This window comes from Chanos chanos, chromosome 3, assembly GCF_902362185.1.
Source record: "Chanos chanos chromosome 3, fChaCha1.1, whole genome shotgun sequence".
In the NCBI taxonomy this organism is placed as follows: domain Eukaryota; kingdom Metazoa; phylum Chordata; class Actinopteri; order Gonorynchiformes; family Chanidae; genus Chanos; species Chanos chanos.
This window is the reverse complement of record NC_044497.1, coordinates 38,219,957-38,238,539: the sequence shown is the minus strand read 5'-3', so window position 1 is coordinate 38,238,539 and position 18,583 is coordinate 38,219,957. Positions and strand designations below refer to the sequence as shown.

Here is an 18,583-nt window from a genome sequence, read left to right as displayed (position 1 = left end):
GGACGTCAGGCTCTAACTCTCCTCAAGGTGAAGTATTATAAGAGGGCTGTTTACCAAGTCCCTGATGGGCTCCCACTGGTTGTTAGCACATGAAAAATGCTCATTTCCTGTTTAGACCTGGGACTGGCCAACCCCACTGTTAGGGTCAGATGCAAAATGCAGCCTAACTGTACAAGTGGCTTGTTGTGAGAGGTCAGATTGGAGAGCAGGGTGGCACTTTATTCTATGATGTAGTTTAGAATTGTACAGCAAAAGGGCAACAGTTATTTACAGATGATAATTGAGTTATTTGTTTTTGGATTAGATGATATAGCCCACGTTGGCTCTTGAATGTCTGATAATTCACTAAGGGGCTGGGACGAAATATGGCATGCCCAGAAGTTCCCCAAGCCATAATAATAGTTAACATAATTTGTTTTCTGATGTCACTTATGTCATATGGGTTGAAATTTGTCATTTCATTTTTAATATTGAGGCTTTATTTGTTTGTGATATGATTGCACAAACCTCTGGCTTGCTAGGTCAAAATGTAGTTCAGTGGTGAGCTGTAGGCCGAGACAAATAAAATAGGATTGAAAATGTGATAATAGCATGGGTGGGGCATATAGTACAAAGAAGATGCTATAAAGTATATGCAACAGCCAACTTACAGCCAGGGACAGTTTGAAGCTGCGTCCCACCATTTGAAAACATCAGACTTTGTTTCAAAGATTCAAAAAATGCATTTGAGCTCTGTGGACCAGGTAGGCTTCACCATATTTATGGCATACAGCAGTGTCTTTTCAGAAGTACAGATCACAGATCTACCTATCACTGAGCTCCTCACTGACAAGCATTGCTAATCCATCTCTATTAGATATTTACAAAGGCAGCTTTTAACTCTTTAGCCTTGTCTTTGTGGATTGAGAGCAATGTGATAGCATGCTATGTGTCACAATGCTAGTGACTGATGTACTTCTTCACCATAGTAACCAAGCAACCATTAAAACCAAGTTTTATTCTACTATACAATGACCCTTTTTTAAAGAGCGCTAAATGACAACAAGTTGTTACACATAGATTTAAACAGCAACAGAAATATCACCAGGTAGCTAATCAGTGGTAGAAATCAAACACTTAAAGCTGCAACCATACACTAAAGGGTAGGGAACCTTATTGGACTGTGTAAGAAACAAACACGCCCCTTTTATGTATTTTGCCAACATTGGCACTGATGTCCATGATTTAAAAAGTAATGGCTACATGTAGTCAAAGTGTCACCCTTTGCTGTTACAATTTAAATTTAATAAACAGCAACAAAAACTTTTTTTTTCTTTTTGCAATGATCAGTTCCTTTGTATTTCCGGTACTTGCTCCTTGCACAACTGCCACGTTGGCCATGGACTGCTACATGTCTCCTCCGATACATATGGAGTTGCCAACCACTACTTTTTTCCAGACTAGGGAGACCTTTGGGAAGCCATAACACGTGTGGAGGTTCACACTGTGCTCCCCAGATTCACCCACCACTAATCTGGTGCCCCGGCTGACCAGTGGGAATCAGTATTACAGTGACAGGAAGACAATCCCCCAACTGGCTCCATGTGGATGCCCAGTCTAGCTGGAACCACCGCGACTGGGTCACAAACCCGGCCTTTGCTAATGTCTTTTCTGTTGTGCTGCCCAAGCCCTACCTTTTTTATGGTAAAAGAAACTCTCTATGTGTAAAATGGGAGTGAGCTGACACGTGTTTAAATTTTCACCTCTTTCATGGATATTTATGCAACAGTTTCCTCTGTGATGAACTGGTGCTAAATTTCATCCAATCTGATCACATACTTGCTTGAAAAAAAAGTGTCAATGTCCCCTCATTTGTACATTTGTGGGTTTTTTTTTTTTTTTTGAAGAGTACACCAACACGTTTTGCTACAATTGTCTCATTCTTCAAGGCCAGAGCCAAATGATTGTAACATTCATTTGAGCAAATGCCACTTTTTTTTTAGCTTTCATTTCCACACACCAGAGCAAACAGAATGTAAAGGTGTGTTTTTACTCTTTCCCACTAAGCCAAGCATCCAGCGTCAGTCTCTAAATAGCCTGCTGGTTGCTAATTGCGCTTGAATAACCTTTCCTCTGGAGTTTGTTGCTAAGTCACAGAAGGAAACAAGCTTGCCTCTGCAGTAGAGATGTTTAGAAAAAGCACAGCTAATACTTGCCTGAGATTTGAGGTATTAAAACTACTCCATATTAGACAGCAGTAATAATTAACTTACATTGATTGGCTGACTTCAGTGGCAGTAACAATGAGTCACTTTGTTAAAGATTGAGATCTGCGTATTGGAGACAAATAGCTTGGAGCCTTTTCAGCTAAAATCCCCAATAGACCTTGTGAAGATGGAATAGATGACACAGTGAAGCTAGAACCCTTGGGGAAGGTTCCAGTGCTTTTGAAGTGTATTGGAAATGCAGGCAGCCAAGAGCCAAATATTAGACCTTTATACAGACTCCTAGGTCCTCAGGATGGATCGAGCCTCTGGTTCTCTACTGCTGGTAATAAAAAGGCTGCAAGTATTGTAGTTGGAGTATACACACCATATCTAAACAAACACACATCCAATAGATGATACTTCCATTTTCTGAAAGTTATGAACTGGCAAGACAGGAGCTTTTACATGTGATTTCACTTCACTGGCTTGAAGCCTCAGTTAGAAGTATTCGCGCGGCGTGCAATTTTTTAGTTTCTTGTTTTTTCATTGTATGTGTTTTTGTTGGAAATACACAGCTGAAAGGGCACCTTTGTAAATAAGTAAGTAAAAATTGGTCTGCAGTTCATTCGTTTATCAAGAATAATCAGCGCCACACTCTCTAGGTGGGAAATGTGCTTAGATTACTGAACAAACAGAAAAGCTTTTGAATATAGGCCCAAGCAAGGGACTTTTTCATATGTTGGATATACATAGATTTCTTGTCATTATAAGCTTGTACGCCAGAACTGTGAAAGTGAGAACAGTATTTCATCCAGTGACTCAGTTCCTGGTGACAACACAAGAACTTGAGGATACTAAGCCTCTAGATACTGGAGGTTGGGAATCTTTTGTTCAGATCAAGCTGTGGTTAATTGCCACTGTACTCCATGTCCTCTAATGGACACTCTGTTTACTCTCTAACAGTCATAGGATTCGCAGAAACTAATGACCTGTGGTACTTGGTCACATGGTTTGTGCTTCTTATCAAACAATTTGGGAGCAAGCAAATGTTATTAAGCCTCACTGTGAGCTGCAGTTGCTAAATGAGAACAGGGTTCATATTATGGGGTTAATTTGACAACTGGGTTTTTCTACTGTGTTAAGCCTAGAGTTATCTTTGTGAGAGTGTTGTGTGGTAGTGGTTTGCTTTTGCATTGTGAGCTGGGTATGGTGGATCTTGTTTAAAGCTGCTTGTCCCTGTTTGGATGAGGCAGCTCATGGCTCATCATTGTGGCCCAACCACCAGGTGAACTGAAGTTCCAATCATTCCCCATGACTTACCTTTCACTTCGTTGTGAAAGACTCGGCTGACTACTTCCACTTTGATGGTTCACAGGATCAGCTAGTTGTGTTTGTTTGTTGTCTACCTCATGTCTGTTGCTCAGGGTGCTTTTCACCAGTCAAGGAAGTTATACCCCAGAGACATCATTTGATATATGACAGAGATATTACATGTTTTTTCAGGTTCGTGACAGTAAGAAATATTCATATTTATTGCCCTCTTTTCATGAATGTTTTCTTATGGTAGACCTACAAGGAGAGACATGCTACGGAATGAGGACATGAGCCTGTGCTAAGCCTGGAAGTATCATGCCAGTGTTCTTGAAATACAGACTGTGGAAAGGAATGTCATGAGCTGGGGGGGGTGTATGGAATAGCTTTAGAGGCACATGTTATATATTGACAGGGATCATAAAGGAAAACAGAATTGTAAAATCTTTGGAATCACACAAATATCAGCAGTTCTTTGTGGATCTGTTATGTAAGTGGAGGACTGACCCAACCAGAAGGACACTTCTTTTCTCGTCCCATCCACAGCTGTTCAAGATGTTCATGCCAAAAAAACAGATTACTGTGATCTCCCAGATTCTAACAGTCTGCCAAACTACTACTTTGCTGATAAGGCAACATGTAGGGTATTTGCCTGTCAACCATGGAGCTGTTTTCAGTGAATTACGACTGTCGTGTGTAGTCTGAATCCACAGCTATGCTGTTATGGCTTGTTGGATGACTATGACCTCCTCTGGTGGAAGTTAACATTAGAATTTGCTTGACTTGCATGGTCCAATATGTGAAAACTGTTCACACCACTGCTACTGAATGCATGCATTGTTTGAAATGACTGTACCAGGCTATGATACTGTGTTTGCTTGAGTTGGCAGTGTATAAGTCAATTCAGTGGTGGGTTTGGCAGTAATCCATGGATATTTTTTCTTCCAACAGCAAATAGAATAGACCTCGGGTGTAAGGCTTGAACACGGTTGCAGGACACTTACATTTGAAAGAGGTTAGAGGCCTTAAAACATGAGTAGAACATGAGGAGATTTTGGGGTCAACGCTTTTGGAGGGCTGACGGAATTTAGTAATAGCTGGAATTCTGAGAGCATTTTATTCAGAAAACGTTATGTAGAATCCAGCTACGAAAACACTCCTAGCAACTTTCATGGTCAATTAACAGTTCTCTTATTTCATCAGATCTTTACATCACTTGAAGCTGATAACCAGTGCAGTTAAAACTATACAAAGACATCATTATGTCTAATAACATCAGGAACAGGCTTTAAAGTACTTATTTCCATTTTTCGTCAAAAGCTCGTTTAATTTTCTCTGTTTGCCAAAAATGCAGGACAGTTTTGTGGATGCCCTCATATTTAATGTGAACGCAAAGTTAGCTAGGGACCTTACAAGCAAGAAGCAGTTGCGATTAGCGGTGTGATTAATGATGATGCAAAGGCTTTCAGGAAAAATGGGACCTTTTTTTGTCCTTGGAGCACCATAAGGGCTAAGGGCATTAAGCCAAAGAAGTAAGGATCCAAATGGATGACATACCTTAACACTGTTTTCGCCACATTATCCACTTAGTATCTGGACATCTGGTTAGTTTTTACAATTTACTAATTATTCTAGCTCTGATCTGATTGTGCAAGCCCTAATCAATAATCAGTCATTTTACTAATGGCTAACTCTTTTGAGACCAGGAGACAGGTTGTGAGTCTCGCAAGTAGCCTAGCTTTTAGACCTCTGGATCCATGGGATCCAATGTGTGTTTAGGTCTATCTAGACCTTTCATGAATACACACTGGCTCATTTTTAGTAATGAACCAAACACAGAGACAACCAAATTTCAGATCTTTCTGATCGTTCTTCTTAGAAGACCTTTCAAAGTGCACTCAGGGATGAGGTGAGTTCATTGTAATTAATACCATAGATTCTTATTATCGTCGGATATTAACCACGACGTCGAAGATGCCAAATAGTTATCTGGACATTGAAACAGTACTGCAGGAATGATGTGAATAATCATTAACAAAGTATTTTGTACGCTCTATGCAAGCCCCTTGAGAATATGGTCTTGCAGGGCCTTATGAAAGATCATGCCCTGGAGAGGCCAGATAGAGTCTGTACTTTCTAAACCACTTGGACTTGTGCCACAGTCTCTAATTTTGATTTAAGACGATTGGTCCTGTCTCAGAATTATCAGCCTAACAACCTAGAGTTCTGAAGATCAACCGAATCACATGCTCTTTTGGAACCCATGCCTCTCTCACCATGTGAAGAGCAGTGCTATCTGTAAGTGCTGACAGACCTGTCCAGTAGTGCCTTTTGAACTGTGGAGGTGGTGGAGGTGGTAGTTGATGGGTTCCTACCATGCTGTTACAGCATTGTGAAGAGGACCTCTCTAGCTGTGTATGGTGTGATCCTCTCATTCTCCACTCTGCTCAAATGGAAAAAGAACCACTTGTCTATGGAGTGCTATTTGTGCAAGTCCCAACACTCCATTCTGGTAGTGCACGACACCGGAGACGCCTCACTGGCTTAAGATTCATACTGGCCATTGTCTTGGACATCATAAAGGCATTTGACTCACAGATGGGATGTGAAAGTTATTTGGGAAGGGCCGTGAGTCACATCCTTATTCGCTGGGCTTTGCCCCGCATGGAGAGATCATCTTTTGTTTTAGCTCTGACCTGATGATGGCAAAAAGGGACTCTTTCCTCTCTATTGTTCTTTCCCAGTTTCCTCTTGGGCTGTGAATCTTCAGTTTTCCATACTGGTACTGGATGGTGGATTTTCCCCCATCAGTAAATGAAAATGTTAAAGAAGGACGTTCAAAATAAGCACTTTTTTTTTGGAAAAACTTTAAATTCTCCTGTGTAGCTTTAGGATAGAAACAACTGATCTATTCTTATTTTTTAGACAGTGGTGTCCCTCTGCGGGACAGGTTTTCACCTTTAGCTATGAGATCTCTCCTCTTGCTTGTAAAAACCAGAATGCTCCTCCTGCTGCTATCCTCTCTCACCTGACCCCCGGCCAGGCCTCTCTGGCCCCACGGCTGGGGTGCTGACAGGGCCCTGAGCTCCGACAAAGCCATTCTTTCTCATTTCCTGTCTCCATCCCTTTCAAAAGCTCAGTGTCCGTACTGTAGCTAGACCCCTCGTCATCGTTGGCGCAGGCAAAGAGCTCATGTTGACAGATGGCTCAGGTGATGCTCTCTCTCAGCTCCCACAAACACATGCTGGGGTATATGCCAGAGGCGCCACACTGTTTTATAATTCATATGGCCATTGTCCTTGCTCTGCACCTCCATAATAAACCCATCGTCTCCCGGTTTCCCTAATCCCATGCTGTACTGTGCATTCTGTAACACAGATGGCACATTGTCATAGTCAAAATTTGGGCTAAGTATGGAATTTCTTTGGTTTCTTCCTCTCTCAAGCTTCTCACAGAGGTTATTTCATTGCCCCCCCCCCCCCCCCCCCCCCCCGGCCTTATCCTGTGTAATGCTTGATGTCATTGCAGTTCCTAAGAAACACTCATCAAATATGCACAGTTCTGAGCCTGGACTTGGAGTGTTTTGCACTGGAGCTCTTGGCAGGGAGCATGTCCTTGAGATGGAAAGAGATGTCAGAGGAGTAGTAATAAGTGACGGACTTGTCCTTAAAGACGGAGGGCACAAGAGGGAGGCAACAGATATGTGGAGTCTTTTCTAGATTCCAGTTTTATGAGTTAGTTGCTGAAATCAGGCAAACAATCTCAGCAAATGATTAATGTGTTTTTCATATTGTGAGATTAAAGACATATTAAACATATTGCATGAGCTGCATCAGTGTCACGACTGTACCATAATGTGTCCCAGCAATCAAAAGGCTAATCAATAAGGCATCCTCTGAAGGTCATCCATGCATCCATTGACCACAACACATGTCAACAGCAGCTAATGTGGCCTATGCCCCTTTTATAAAAGTGGTATGTGTGGTGCTAAGCCCTTGGTATGTCAATCCAAAATAAATGAATCGGTGTGGAAGGAGTGGACTTGCCCTTGTGATGCTATCGTTTAGCGTGAGTCTTATCATAACTCTAGTGGAACAGAAGTGCAAGAGCTCTGCCCATATCTCTGTCTGGACCGGTGCCCAATACGTCACAATCCCATTGAGCCTTTGCAAGTCAATACACCCTCAAGCCCACAGTCGTGTATTTGTATCGAACCATTGTTGCCTTTTCCACCAGGCCTGTGGTTAATCAGTGAATGCGTACGTATGTGCTCACGTTGTTTAAGGCTATGTGTGTCACTAAGAACTTACCGCACAGGAAGCTTTGACCAGTCAAAGGATTGTCGTTTTGGCTTCTCTTTTGCGTTTGTGTAGAACCTTTGTTTGTAATCAGAGACAGGATGTTGTAAAGTTTAGAGGAGGTGATCATAAAGAGGCATCTACTTTGTGCTGATGCTTAGGCAGACAGTTATGGGAGGCTCCCATAGCCTGCCATCTGCATACCAGCAGTGGTGGTCCAGTGAGACCACAAGGCCAGCTGCCTACGTCACAGCATTGTCCCTACACAGGAGGGAGGCTTCCTGTATTTGACCCTCTGCAGATACAAGGACAAATAACTCTGGCGAGAGGGAGAGAGGGAGAGAGGAAGAGAGAGAGAGAGAGGCAGGCAGGCAGACAGACAGACAGACAGACAGACAGACAGGAACGGAGAATTGGAAAAAATCTCACACTGAAAATGTGTGAGGAGAACAGATTTAAATGAATCATGCTGATGGACAGTGAAACAGCAATCCACTCAGGCTGGAGATAGTGTTTGCTAAACACAGCTAAAACTGATAAGTGCATGAATAGTTTAGCAATTACCTGGTCACTCACTGATGAAATGGCAAAACTACTGGCCTAATTAATACTATTGAACAGCCAACCCTCTCTTTTATATATTTAAGTATTTCAGTTGATTTTCCCCTCCTTCCCAGTATCCTAAAAGTGTGCCGCTTCTATTAATATGTGATCATTGTTTTGAATTGTTGTTACACAGTGTTGCTGAAGGATGTTGCCTGTTGTTTTAGGAGCCATTTGAGGATGGCTTTGCCAATGGTGAAGAACTGACCCCTGCTGAGGAGGCTGCCAACAAAGAGGCTTCTGAGTCCAAGGGTGTAGTGAAATTCGGATGGATCAAAGGCGTTCTGGTGAGTGCCTAATGAGGAATCATGTTTTGATCTTTAATCTTGTTTTCTTTTTCTTCTTTTTTGTTTTAAATGATTTTCTTGGACCTGTACATAAAGACAGTGTCAGTTAACTCTGTATATAGCAATGGTAAGATGCCTTGCAGTGGTTTTTTTTTTTTTTTTTTCTCCCTTCAGGGCTCTCTCATCACTTTACCTTCATGGTTCCTACATTAGCCTTCCTGCGGGCTGCAAAAGTCCGTTACACAAACAGAATAAAAGTTGTTAGTGAGTGTGAATCACACTCTACCCGTGATTTCTAGACACTTGTGGGAATTGCATTAGCCCACTTGTCTTGTTCTGCTCCTGGCTGGTATTTTAGCTCTAGTGTGAGAGTGTCGAAGGTATGCAAATTAGACATGGAGCTGGTCTCAACAAGCCGAGAACTTAGTAGAGCTCTTCCGCTGACCTCTGCTCATACCTAACAAAATAAGGACAGTTATAAATGTCTGCTAAAGGAAGAGTGCTCTGTTTGAAAAGTTAGAGTTTGATAGATGGTGTGTATTACAGCATCACTGTTCACAGATCACGTCTGGTTCACCTCACTTCTTCTATATTTTGACATGGCAAATGCTCTCTTCCTCCTTCCTCTTACTCTCAACATTGTCCTCATTTTCACCTGTTCAGTGTCTCAGCACGGCACATCAAGGAAGAGCAGAAATGTATTTTTGCAATTAAAAAAAAAAAGAGAAACAGTGATAAGAGGTGGCAAGGTCTTCACGTACGGATAAATAAAAACTCCTTGTCATCTTGAACGGTATTTTCTCCACATAAAGCTATATTTTGAACTCTAGGTTAGATTTTAACATGTAATTGTTTTGACCGGTGTCTGAATGTGCAAACAGCAGTGTGTGTTAAATCTGTGGCTTTAAATCCTTTGCATCCTGCATGTCATCGTCATTTCAAGTGTTTTTTCGTACTGCAACAGTGGTTGAGTCAGTGCTGCAGGCCGTGGTACTCGTGTTTGAGAAAGCACTTTGATGAGCCATGTGTTTGTGGTACCTATCTACATCCTAATTGCCATCCTTCCTCTGTGCAGGTGCGCTGCATGTTGAACATTTGGGGTGTGATGCTCTTCATTCGTATGACGTGGATCGTGGGTCAGGCAGGAATTGGTAGGTTGAGCTTGTGGGGCGCACTTAAGCAGTCCATGTGAATTACAGCTTTAATTCACAACCTGTCTCCTGAGCCTTACCTGAGACCACCGTGTTTTGTCACTCAGACGCTGAATGTTGCCGCGGCGTGAGATGCATTCCGTAGTCAAACAGCAGCTCATTTTCTAGCACCACTGCGTCTATTCACACACTTCTTCAGAATGTGTGAAACCATGGAGCACTTTAGAAACCTCAACGGTCATATGATGAATTCTAAACCAGCAGATTAACTAACACTTGTTATTAGTTATTGTTTAAAACAAATATGAAAGTGTGAATTTTTAAAATTGTTCATTAATCCGTTTGACCCCCCCTCCACAGTATACGCTTGCGTCATTGTCGCCATGGCAACTGTTGTGACTACCATCACTGGCGTTTCAACCTCGGCGATAGCGACCAATGGTTTTGTGCGAGGAGGTGAGTATGCTCATGACACAGTAAACCACACAAGGAACTGTGGCAGCATGCCACAGAAGTGTCTTAATAAAAGGCACGCAAAAGTCAGCACTAAAGTGAGATTAATATTTAGACACGTTATTTAATATCTCTTTGGAACTACACACCATGCCCTCTCGAAACCATTTATGTCACCAGAGGCCCTAGAAAAGCTCTCACCACAGGTGACCTAGTGTGAAGCATGATCAGGATGCGGAGTGTAAAGGTTAGAGAGTTAGTGACTTTGTCATAACCATACACATATCTGTCACTGAGGGTGTTGAGTACAGTTATTTCTTCACGGTGCATTTAGCCATCAGTATAGTGAATGCATTTTTACGTACTCCCGTGGATGAATTGTAATCACAGCAAAATACAAGTCCTTTACTGTCCATCTGTTCTCAGTTTGTTGCTTTTGCACATCCTTTACTTTAATAATATGGTTTTGCAGACTTTGTGGAACTAGAATTAGAGAATTTTGTGAAGTGGGTCAGATTTAGGTCAGTTGAGAAATATCTTTCAAAAACACACTGCTGAAATGGACTCCCCGGCTTGCTATCAATTCCTCTTCCTCTTTAAGAACTCTTTATCAAAGGCCTCCCTCATGTAGTGTTTTATTTTTCCTCCTCCATGGCCAGTGAATTTAAATAATGAATTTCAGTGTTCCTCTTCTGATATGTCATCACCTCTATCTCTTAATCTCTCAGCCCCAAGGAAGGTCAGGGTATAAACAGGAAGGTCGGAAAATAGCATCAGCAGTGCCTAGGGGTTGTGCAAAATTAATAAGATTTTAAACGTGTTATCATATTTCACTTGCATCCCGATGAACTGAGCTTCCAAGCAGCCAGTCACAAAACTACAGTCGAAACACACCCCCAATTTCTCGATGGACAGAGCACGCAGAACGGAGAAGCAGTCCGCTTAGTGAAGTCATGGTGCCATTTTAATCCGAAATAGCAGGAGCTGTGAGAAAGTGTGCGAAGTGAAGGAAACACATTGTGGTGTTAAATTTGAACCTACTGAGTTCTGCTCCGGCTATGCATGGTGAAACCTGAGAACACATGTGGTAAAACCAGAGGGCAGTCATGGAACAGTCATGGGAAGGCCATGGAGTCCTCTCATCTGTTTTATGTCACTCACTTCATTTAACAGCAACGCATCTGTGTTTTATTATTAGGTGGAATTCTAATTGTGCTCTTTTTGTGCAATGGAAATGATGAGGATAAGTGATATTTTTAAATGATTAGAGCATGCACAACCCTCTAAACTATCGCTGATGCTATTGTCACCCTGACTGTATACTCAGCATTTCTGTAGCTCACCTGGACCACGAGTCTGAGTTTAAATGTAGTTCAGGAATTGTCAACATCTGTCCTCAGAATGCTCCCTTTGGACAGGTTACATCAAGTAACGCACTGTTTGGTGTCGTAGCTGCTGAATGAATCAGAGAGATGTAAGAGATTTTGCTCTTATTGCTTCCTTGAAACGTTCAGAAATGAATGCCCTTCAGAGCCAAGCTCTGTTTGTGCTACATTTTCTCAGATTTCACTGCTTGGACAAACATGTTTGGCGTATTTGTGCTGTTCACAGCAGCTGTAATTATTTCCACCAAGGCACTAGGCTCTTCATCCAGTCTGCTCAAGGGTGTATAATGTGTGAGGAGCACAGTGATTCATCTGGAAGGGACTGAGAGGCAGGGAGAGCGCTCTGCATGTTGCCCCTAGTTGTCATAGCATGAGGAGAAATTCAATAGTGTGTTCCTAAATCTCAGTGCACCTTTGGGCTAAGTGAGAGCCGCGGCGCTGCAGCGTGGAGGTCCGAAACAGAAACCCAGATGCTCCCAACAGGTCTTCGTGACGTGTTGAGGCAAACAATGGGTGAAGCTTTCCAACAGTGTAGAGGAGAAATGGTATCAGAGTACAGATATTTGTATTTTCGTGGGAGTGCCCCGGGAGATCTCAAATCCCGCAGCCCTGCTCTGGTGAGGTTTCGTTTGCTCAGGATCAAGTTCGATCACGGTGAGCTGGAGCGGCCTTCTAATGTCTTCAGTATTGGTTGGTATTTAGTCTGTCCTCACACTAAAGCAACAAAGCTAACTCCATACAGACACCTTTCCCACACTTAAAACAATATGAATATGTTATAGGGTCCCCTTGTAGGATTTTACAGTGACTCCTTTGTGATGTGTGTTTTTTTTTTTGTTTTTTTTTAAACTGTGAGAATCTGTCTGCTTATGTTGGATTGATCATGGAGTTTTGTATTGGTGTGGCAGTTGTGAGATTATGGAAGAAATCAAAACACAATATAGTACATATAAGCATTATGAGTGCATGATTGACAATACTGCACCTTTTGATTGAATTCTCATACCATGTGTGTAGTCTGTAATAATGCACACGGTAATGTTTGGTTGTTAATGCCGTAGAGACTAATCTCTTTTGGTATTCCAAAAATTTCTACATCCTGTTCTCTTGCTACCAAAACATAGCACGACATAGGCAGAGCACTTTCAGACCTAAGGTACTAAGACATCAACAAATCCAATATTTGAATTTTGCCCTTGTCCTTTGTTTCATCTGACTGCGACTGTTTTTTGAAGAGCACAGGGCATGTTTTATCCCTCTCCTTACAGTAGCATGACCCCAGGAAAAAAAACACGTTTTCTTTTATTAGTGATGTCCACTTTGTCTCCATATGTGTTCTCTTTGCTTGACATTGTCTGAAGTGGTTCATCCTCTTATTTTTTTTTTTTTATCTCTTTCTGTTTGTTTGTTTGTTTTTTCCTCCAGGAGGGGCATATTATCTGATATCGCGAAGTTTAGGTCCAGAGTTTGGCGGCTCCATTGGTCTCATTTTTGCCTTTGCCAATGCTGTGGCTGTAGCCATGTATGTCGTGGGCTTTGCGGAAACAGTTGTGGAGCTTCTCAAAGTAGGAACATTTAAACTCTTTATGTATTAATTTGAGACCAGTGGTTGTTAATTATGCCTTCATGCCCTCAGGTGTAGATTTATTTAGATTTTAGATTTTTGTTAGGAATATAAACGTGTTTTAGTGGATGCTTCTGCTTATTAGTTACCACAGCAGTAATCTGTGTATGTGTGTGTGTGTGTGTGTGTGTGTGTGTTTTCTGTTATTCGTGTGTGAGATGGGGCACTAAAGAGCACCTTTGGTAATGCATCTGGACGTTGATGTCTTGATAATTCTTCTGGACACTGCTCTCTTTCAGAATGGTGACATGTTGATGATTGATGAGATCAACGACGTCCGTATCATCGGAACAATCACTGTCATCATTCTCCTTGGGATCTCTGTTGCAGGGATGGAGTGGGAAGCCAAGGTAAGATGGTTATTGTTGTTTTCCTGGCATGGTTGGAGTTGTGTTTGTGTTAAAGTTAAATAAAGAATTTGTGAACTTGTCAATGCTGACAAGTATTAACAGTTATTTTGTTTTGCAGGCACAGATCTTCCTACTGGTTGTCTTAATCACTGCCATCTTCAATTATTTCATTGGATCTTTCATCCCTGTACAGTCTAAGGAGGTCTATGGTTTCTTCGGCTATGATGGTATAAACATGTGTTTTCCCCTCTAGTGCCAAGTTAGATGTTGTTATGTGAATATGGTGAGGCAGTCACTTTCTGATAACTAATTTGTCAAATCAAGAATTTCTGTGCACTGTCTTAAATATGGATTGTGTAAAGTGCTATGTCAAGACTTCTCTTAGACAGCAAAGAGAGTGAAAGACTAAGTATTAAAGAGCTCTCTCTCTCTTGCTCTCTCTCTCACTCTCTCGCTCTCTCTCTCTCTCTCTCTCTCTCTCAGTTGGAATTATGATGGAGAACATGGGTCCAGACTTTCGAGGAGAAACATTCTTCTCTGTCTTTTCTATCTTCTTCCCCGCAGCTACTGGCATTCTTGCTGGTGCCAACATCTCAGGAGATCTTGCTGTGAGCGTCAGACAAACACATGTAGAACTTATAGAACACATATAGAATCATACTGATGTATGATAGTGGAACTTACAGAATACATACAGAATCATACTGATGTATGATAGTGGAACTTACAGAATACATACAGAATCATACTGATGTATGATAGTGGAGCTTACAGAACACATATAGAATCATACTGATGTGGGAAGAGGAATCTAGTTTTTTAAACAGTTGTTTTTGAAGAATTTGTCAAATTGAATGTGATCTCTTTTGAATTGAGTTATTATTTTAACATTTTTCCTGATTACAGGATCCACAAATGGCCATTCCAAGAGGCACCCTTCTGGCTATTTTAATCACAGGAATAGTTTACATGGGTGTTGCTGTCTCCACTGGTATGGGCCTTCAGACAATATTATTGGGATATTATTTTTTCAGTGTGATACTTGGACACAATGCAGTGTATTCCTTTTTTGAGTTGGAATATCCATTTCTGTTTCTTGAAAGGTGCTTGCATTGTGCGTGATGCTACACTTGCCGTGACCAATGCAACTGTGAACTGCACAGATGCAGCATGTAAATTTGGCTATGATTTCTCCTCCTGCAAGCCACCACCTGGGGAATTGTCATCCTGCTCATATGGCCTCCACAATGACTTTCAGGTGTGGTGTGTACAGTAAATGTGCTGAATTAACACTGTGATAAACAAGTTTAATATGGATTTGATTTTTAGGTATAGAGTCACATGAAACTAAAAAGCAGTGTAACCGTATAAAAGGTGTATGTATTGAAAAGGTTTCATGAAGTTCATCTCTGCTTTGATTTCAGTGTTTTAACTGCTCTGAAATACTTACTAAAGAAAAATCCGTTTCAGCATGTAACATTTTTTTCAGTGAAGAATTTTCAGTCATGGTCAGTAGTTGCGTGAAGTATTTGAGTAGTGTAATGAATATAGCCACATTACACCTACACCTATTCATTTGGCAGACACTTTTATCCAAAGTGACTCACAGTACAGATATACATTTTCATCAGTACGTGTGTTCCCTGGGTATCAAACCCATCATCTTGGTGTTGTTAGCACCTTGGTCTAATTAGTTCCCTTTGCTGTATAAATCATTGAAAGGGATCAGCTTTTTTCCACTTGTAAAATTGGCTTTGTTTATAAGATCAAACAGAATAAAAAGATTCTTTCTCCAGGTTATGAGTGTGGTGTCTGGTTTTGGACCCCTTATCTCAGCCGGGATCTTCTCCGCCACACTTTCCTCAGCCCTGGCCTCCCTCGTCAGCGCTCCCAAAGTGTTTCAGGTGGGCTGTGATTGGTTGAAACTGATTTGGTTCGAATTGGTTGGTTTTGGAAGAGTGTGTGTGTGTGTGTGTGTGTGTGTATGTGTGTGTGTATGTGTGTGTGTGTGTATTTATATATATATATATATATATATATATATATTCAGAAACTGGTGTGTTTTCTTGGCAGGCCTTGTGTAAAGACAACATCTACCCCGGCATTGGTGTGTTTGGTAAGGGCTACGGCAAGAACAACGAGCCACTCCGTGGCTACTTCCTGACCTTTGGTATTGCTCTGGGCTTCATTCTCATTGGTACGTAGGTGTTTGTCAAAGACATGCTCAATGCACGCATTTCTAATGCCAGCTTGAGACCATACTGTTTTTTTTTTTTTTTTTCCTTAAAGTCCTCATTCTAATAGCTGTGTCTTTCATTCCTGCAGCTGAGTTGAACACCATTGCTCCCATCATATCCAACTTTTTCCTGGCCTCCTATGCCCTCATCAATTTCTCGGTGTTTCACGCCTCTCTCGCCAACTCTCCTGGTAAGATCTTTCGTTACTGGCAACGCATCTCTCAAGGCTTTCTGTGCAAAAACAACGTCAGTCAAGCATGATTTAAACACAGCCTGTCTCAAAATTGCAAGATTTTGGATAATTCTGCTTTGTTATGCAAAGATAATATTTGCATTGGAAGTGCCAGCTCTCGCTCATCCTGGAGAATACCTCCAATTATTTTGAGAAAGCACAGATTGCTTCTATTTGGCAAAATGACTTAAAGCAAAGGCTGTTCAGTGCCATTAATGTTCAAAAATGGCCTGATTTGCTTCCGTCTGGTGTGTTACTCATACAGCAAGGCTGGTCTCTCAGCAGTACAGGTGTGTATCTGGTACCTTAGGTGTCTGGGTTATAAACTGATGGTTACAGTATTCCTCTGGGTTCCTCTCTACACTTTGCCGTGTGGACAGGCAGAACTGCATTAAGTGTGGCAGTGCAGTGTTTTGACAGGTGTGATTTGCTTTGAAGACTGCTTCTCACAGGCCTCAGTGTAGTGAAAGGACAAAGGACCATCTTTCTGATGACAGCTTTGACTTTTTTTTTTTTCTTTTTTAAATACAGATCTCTCATGTTAAATAATGACTTGTTATTGACTGATTCTTTGAATTGACTTTGGAATCTATAATGACTTTGTTTAGAATTCAATGTAGAATTGTCTTATGTGAAGATATCTGAAAAAAAAAATCACTGCTATGTTTTTTTTTGTAAAGAGGTGTATTGTTTTTCCCTCGATACCAAAGCTCTTGAAGACATCCAGGTAGATATGTCTAATTGTGATACTGTACATACAGACCTCACAGATGCAATGACATGCACTTAAAGGGTACATTTGGGAACTGAGGTCTCTTAGAAGACAGAAATCTCACGTCTTCTTTAGCGTGTAAAATTTTTCCTGTTTCAGTTAACCTCAAGGGAAAAAAAAAAATTAACACAAAGATCAGGTGGGCATGTAATGTACCCTTTATGTCATGTAGGCTTGGTAGCCTTGTCATTATGTAACAGTTTACAGTTAGACTGTTTAATTGCTTGGCTCCACTAAAATCCCATTAGTTTAGCATTGTCCCACACACAGAAAAACCTCACTAGTGAATGTAACTTCTTTGTACTCTAACTGTTGCTAACTCATTTTAATCCTGATTTATATCCGTGTTTTTACCAGTCTGTCTCATTACCCTATCAAACCATGTCATGGTGTAACAGAAATGTTTGTACTTGAGCTGTTGAAAAGAAGCTGGAAGACCTTTGACAGATATGATAAGCCTGTATGAAGTATGTGTATAATTATAGCTCTTTAGATTAACTCTATGAGGAGACAAATAGTAAATGTCTTTTAAATGTCGGTAGAGGCAAGTGTAAGAGAAAGACTCTTTTATAGTTCACTCAGAACACCCAAGAGTACTTCCCCACAACTGAGGTGCCTTACTGGCTTTGCCTTTAATTTGGTCTAATTTTGCATAAGTTCCATGGACTTCTGATGTGTTGACTCTCCATTGACATCTGGTTGTAAGTGTTATTTTCTCCATATGTTGGCCAGGATGGAGGCCCAGCTTCAAGTACTACAACATGTGGGTGTCTCTGGCGGGGGCCATGCTCTGCTGCGTGGTTATGTTTGTCATCAACTGGTGGGCTGCCCTGCTGACCAATGTCATTGTGTTGTCTCTGTACATCTATGTCAGCTACAAAAAGCCAGGTAATCTCCTCAAAGCGCACACACACACACACACACACACACACACACACCTCGTATGCTGGATATTAGAGACCTTTGTTTTGACTTCCACTGCACCAAAGAGAAAGAATAACCACCTAACCCTAAGCCTAAAGAAAAAACATTTTCATAGTTTTAGCTTTCCTAAAAACAATAACATCTTTTATAAGCACCTAAGAAATGGTTTTTACTAATGGGGACTATGACTTAGACCCTTTTGTAAAGATGCCCCCCCCCCCCCCCCCAGTAGAACACTGTCCTTCCAATGAAACATCCCCCCCAAATTAGCAAAAACAAGCACACACACGTCAGATGTTAGAGTGTTTCACCGATAGCAGCTAGGCCTGTAACCAGTCTTACAGCTTCACACTCCTTCAGCTTGTCTGTTGAGCCACTTTGATTGATGTGGTTGATTCATCCATTCTGTGAGTTTGAGACCATACATCATGTGTTTAGAGACATTATGTTACAGAGTTATGATCTACGCCCATGTTTTAGAATAGAAAGAATTGTAGAGTTAGGAGTGGAAGGATACCTAGTGCAAGTGGGCAGAAAGTGAATTTTCAATATGATCATGATTGTTCACGTTCATTTGAGTTAAATTTTTGAAAAAATATGTGAATCACATTCGGAATCGACAGTTTGGCCAGTATATGAAATGATAGTGTATCCAAGCCCATGAACATTTCAACATTATTTGGACCTTCAAAACCTATAGATCTTCAGAAGCAGAAACTTTCAACCGTTGTATTTAACAAGGTAACTGCTGCAGAGATATGAAGTTATAG

At 41.3% G+C, this 18,583-nt stretch overlaps 1 protein-coding gene across 3 annotated transcripts in view; it reads left to right on the top strand.

Annotated features, from left to right (window-relative positions):
• The window catches only part of slc12a2 (solute carrier family 12 member 2), a 39,450-nt gene that overhangs the window by 8,898 nt on the left and 11,969 nt on the right, over positions 1 to 18,583 (top strand). For all 3 annotated transcript variants that reach the window (XM_030769802.1, XM_030769800.1, XM_030769801.1), the window contains 13 exons: positions 8,566 to 8,685; positions 9,761 to 9,836; positions 10,197 to 10,292; positions 13,100 to 13,239; positions 13,538 to 13,648; positions 13,767 to 13,875; positions 14,132 to 14,256; positions 14,555 to 14,639; positions 14,752 to 14,906; positions 15,445 to 15,552; positions 15,722 to 15,845; positions 15,974 to 16,075; positions 17,622 to 17,777. In XM_030769802.1, coding sequence (XP_030625662.1) covers positions 8,566 to 8,685; positions 9,761 to 9,836; positions 10,197 to 10,292; positions 13,100 to 13,239; positions 13,538 to 13,648; positions 13,767 to 13,875; positions 14,132 to 14,256; positions 14,555 to 14,639; positions 14,752 to 14,906; positions 15,445 to 15,552; positions 15,722 to 15,845; positions 15,974 to 16,075; positions 17,622 to 17,777 — 1,507 coding nt within the window. The remainder of the gene's footprint in view (positions 1 to 8,565; positions 8,686 to 9,760; positions 9,837 to 10,196; positions 10,293 to 13,099; positions 13,240 to 13,537; positions 13,649 to 13,766; positions 13,876 to 14,131; positions 14,257 to 14,554; positions 14,640 to 14,751; positions 14,907 to 15,444; positions 15,553 to 15,721; positions 15,846 to 15,973; positions 16,076 to 17,621; positions 17,778 to 18,583) is intronic.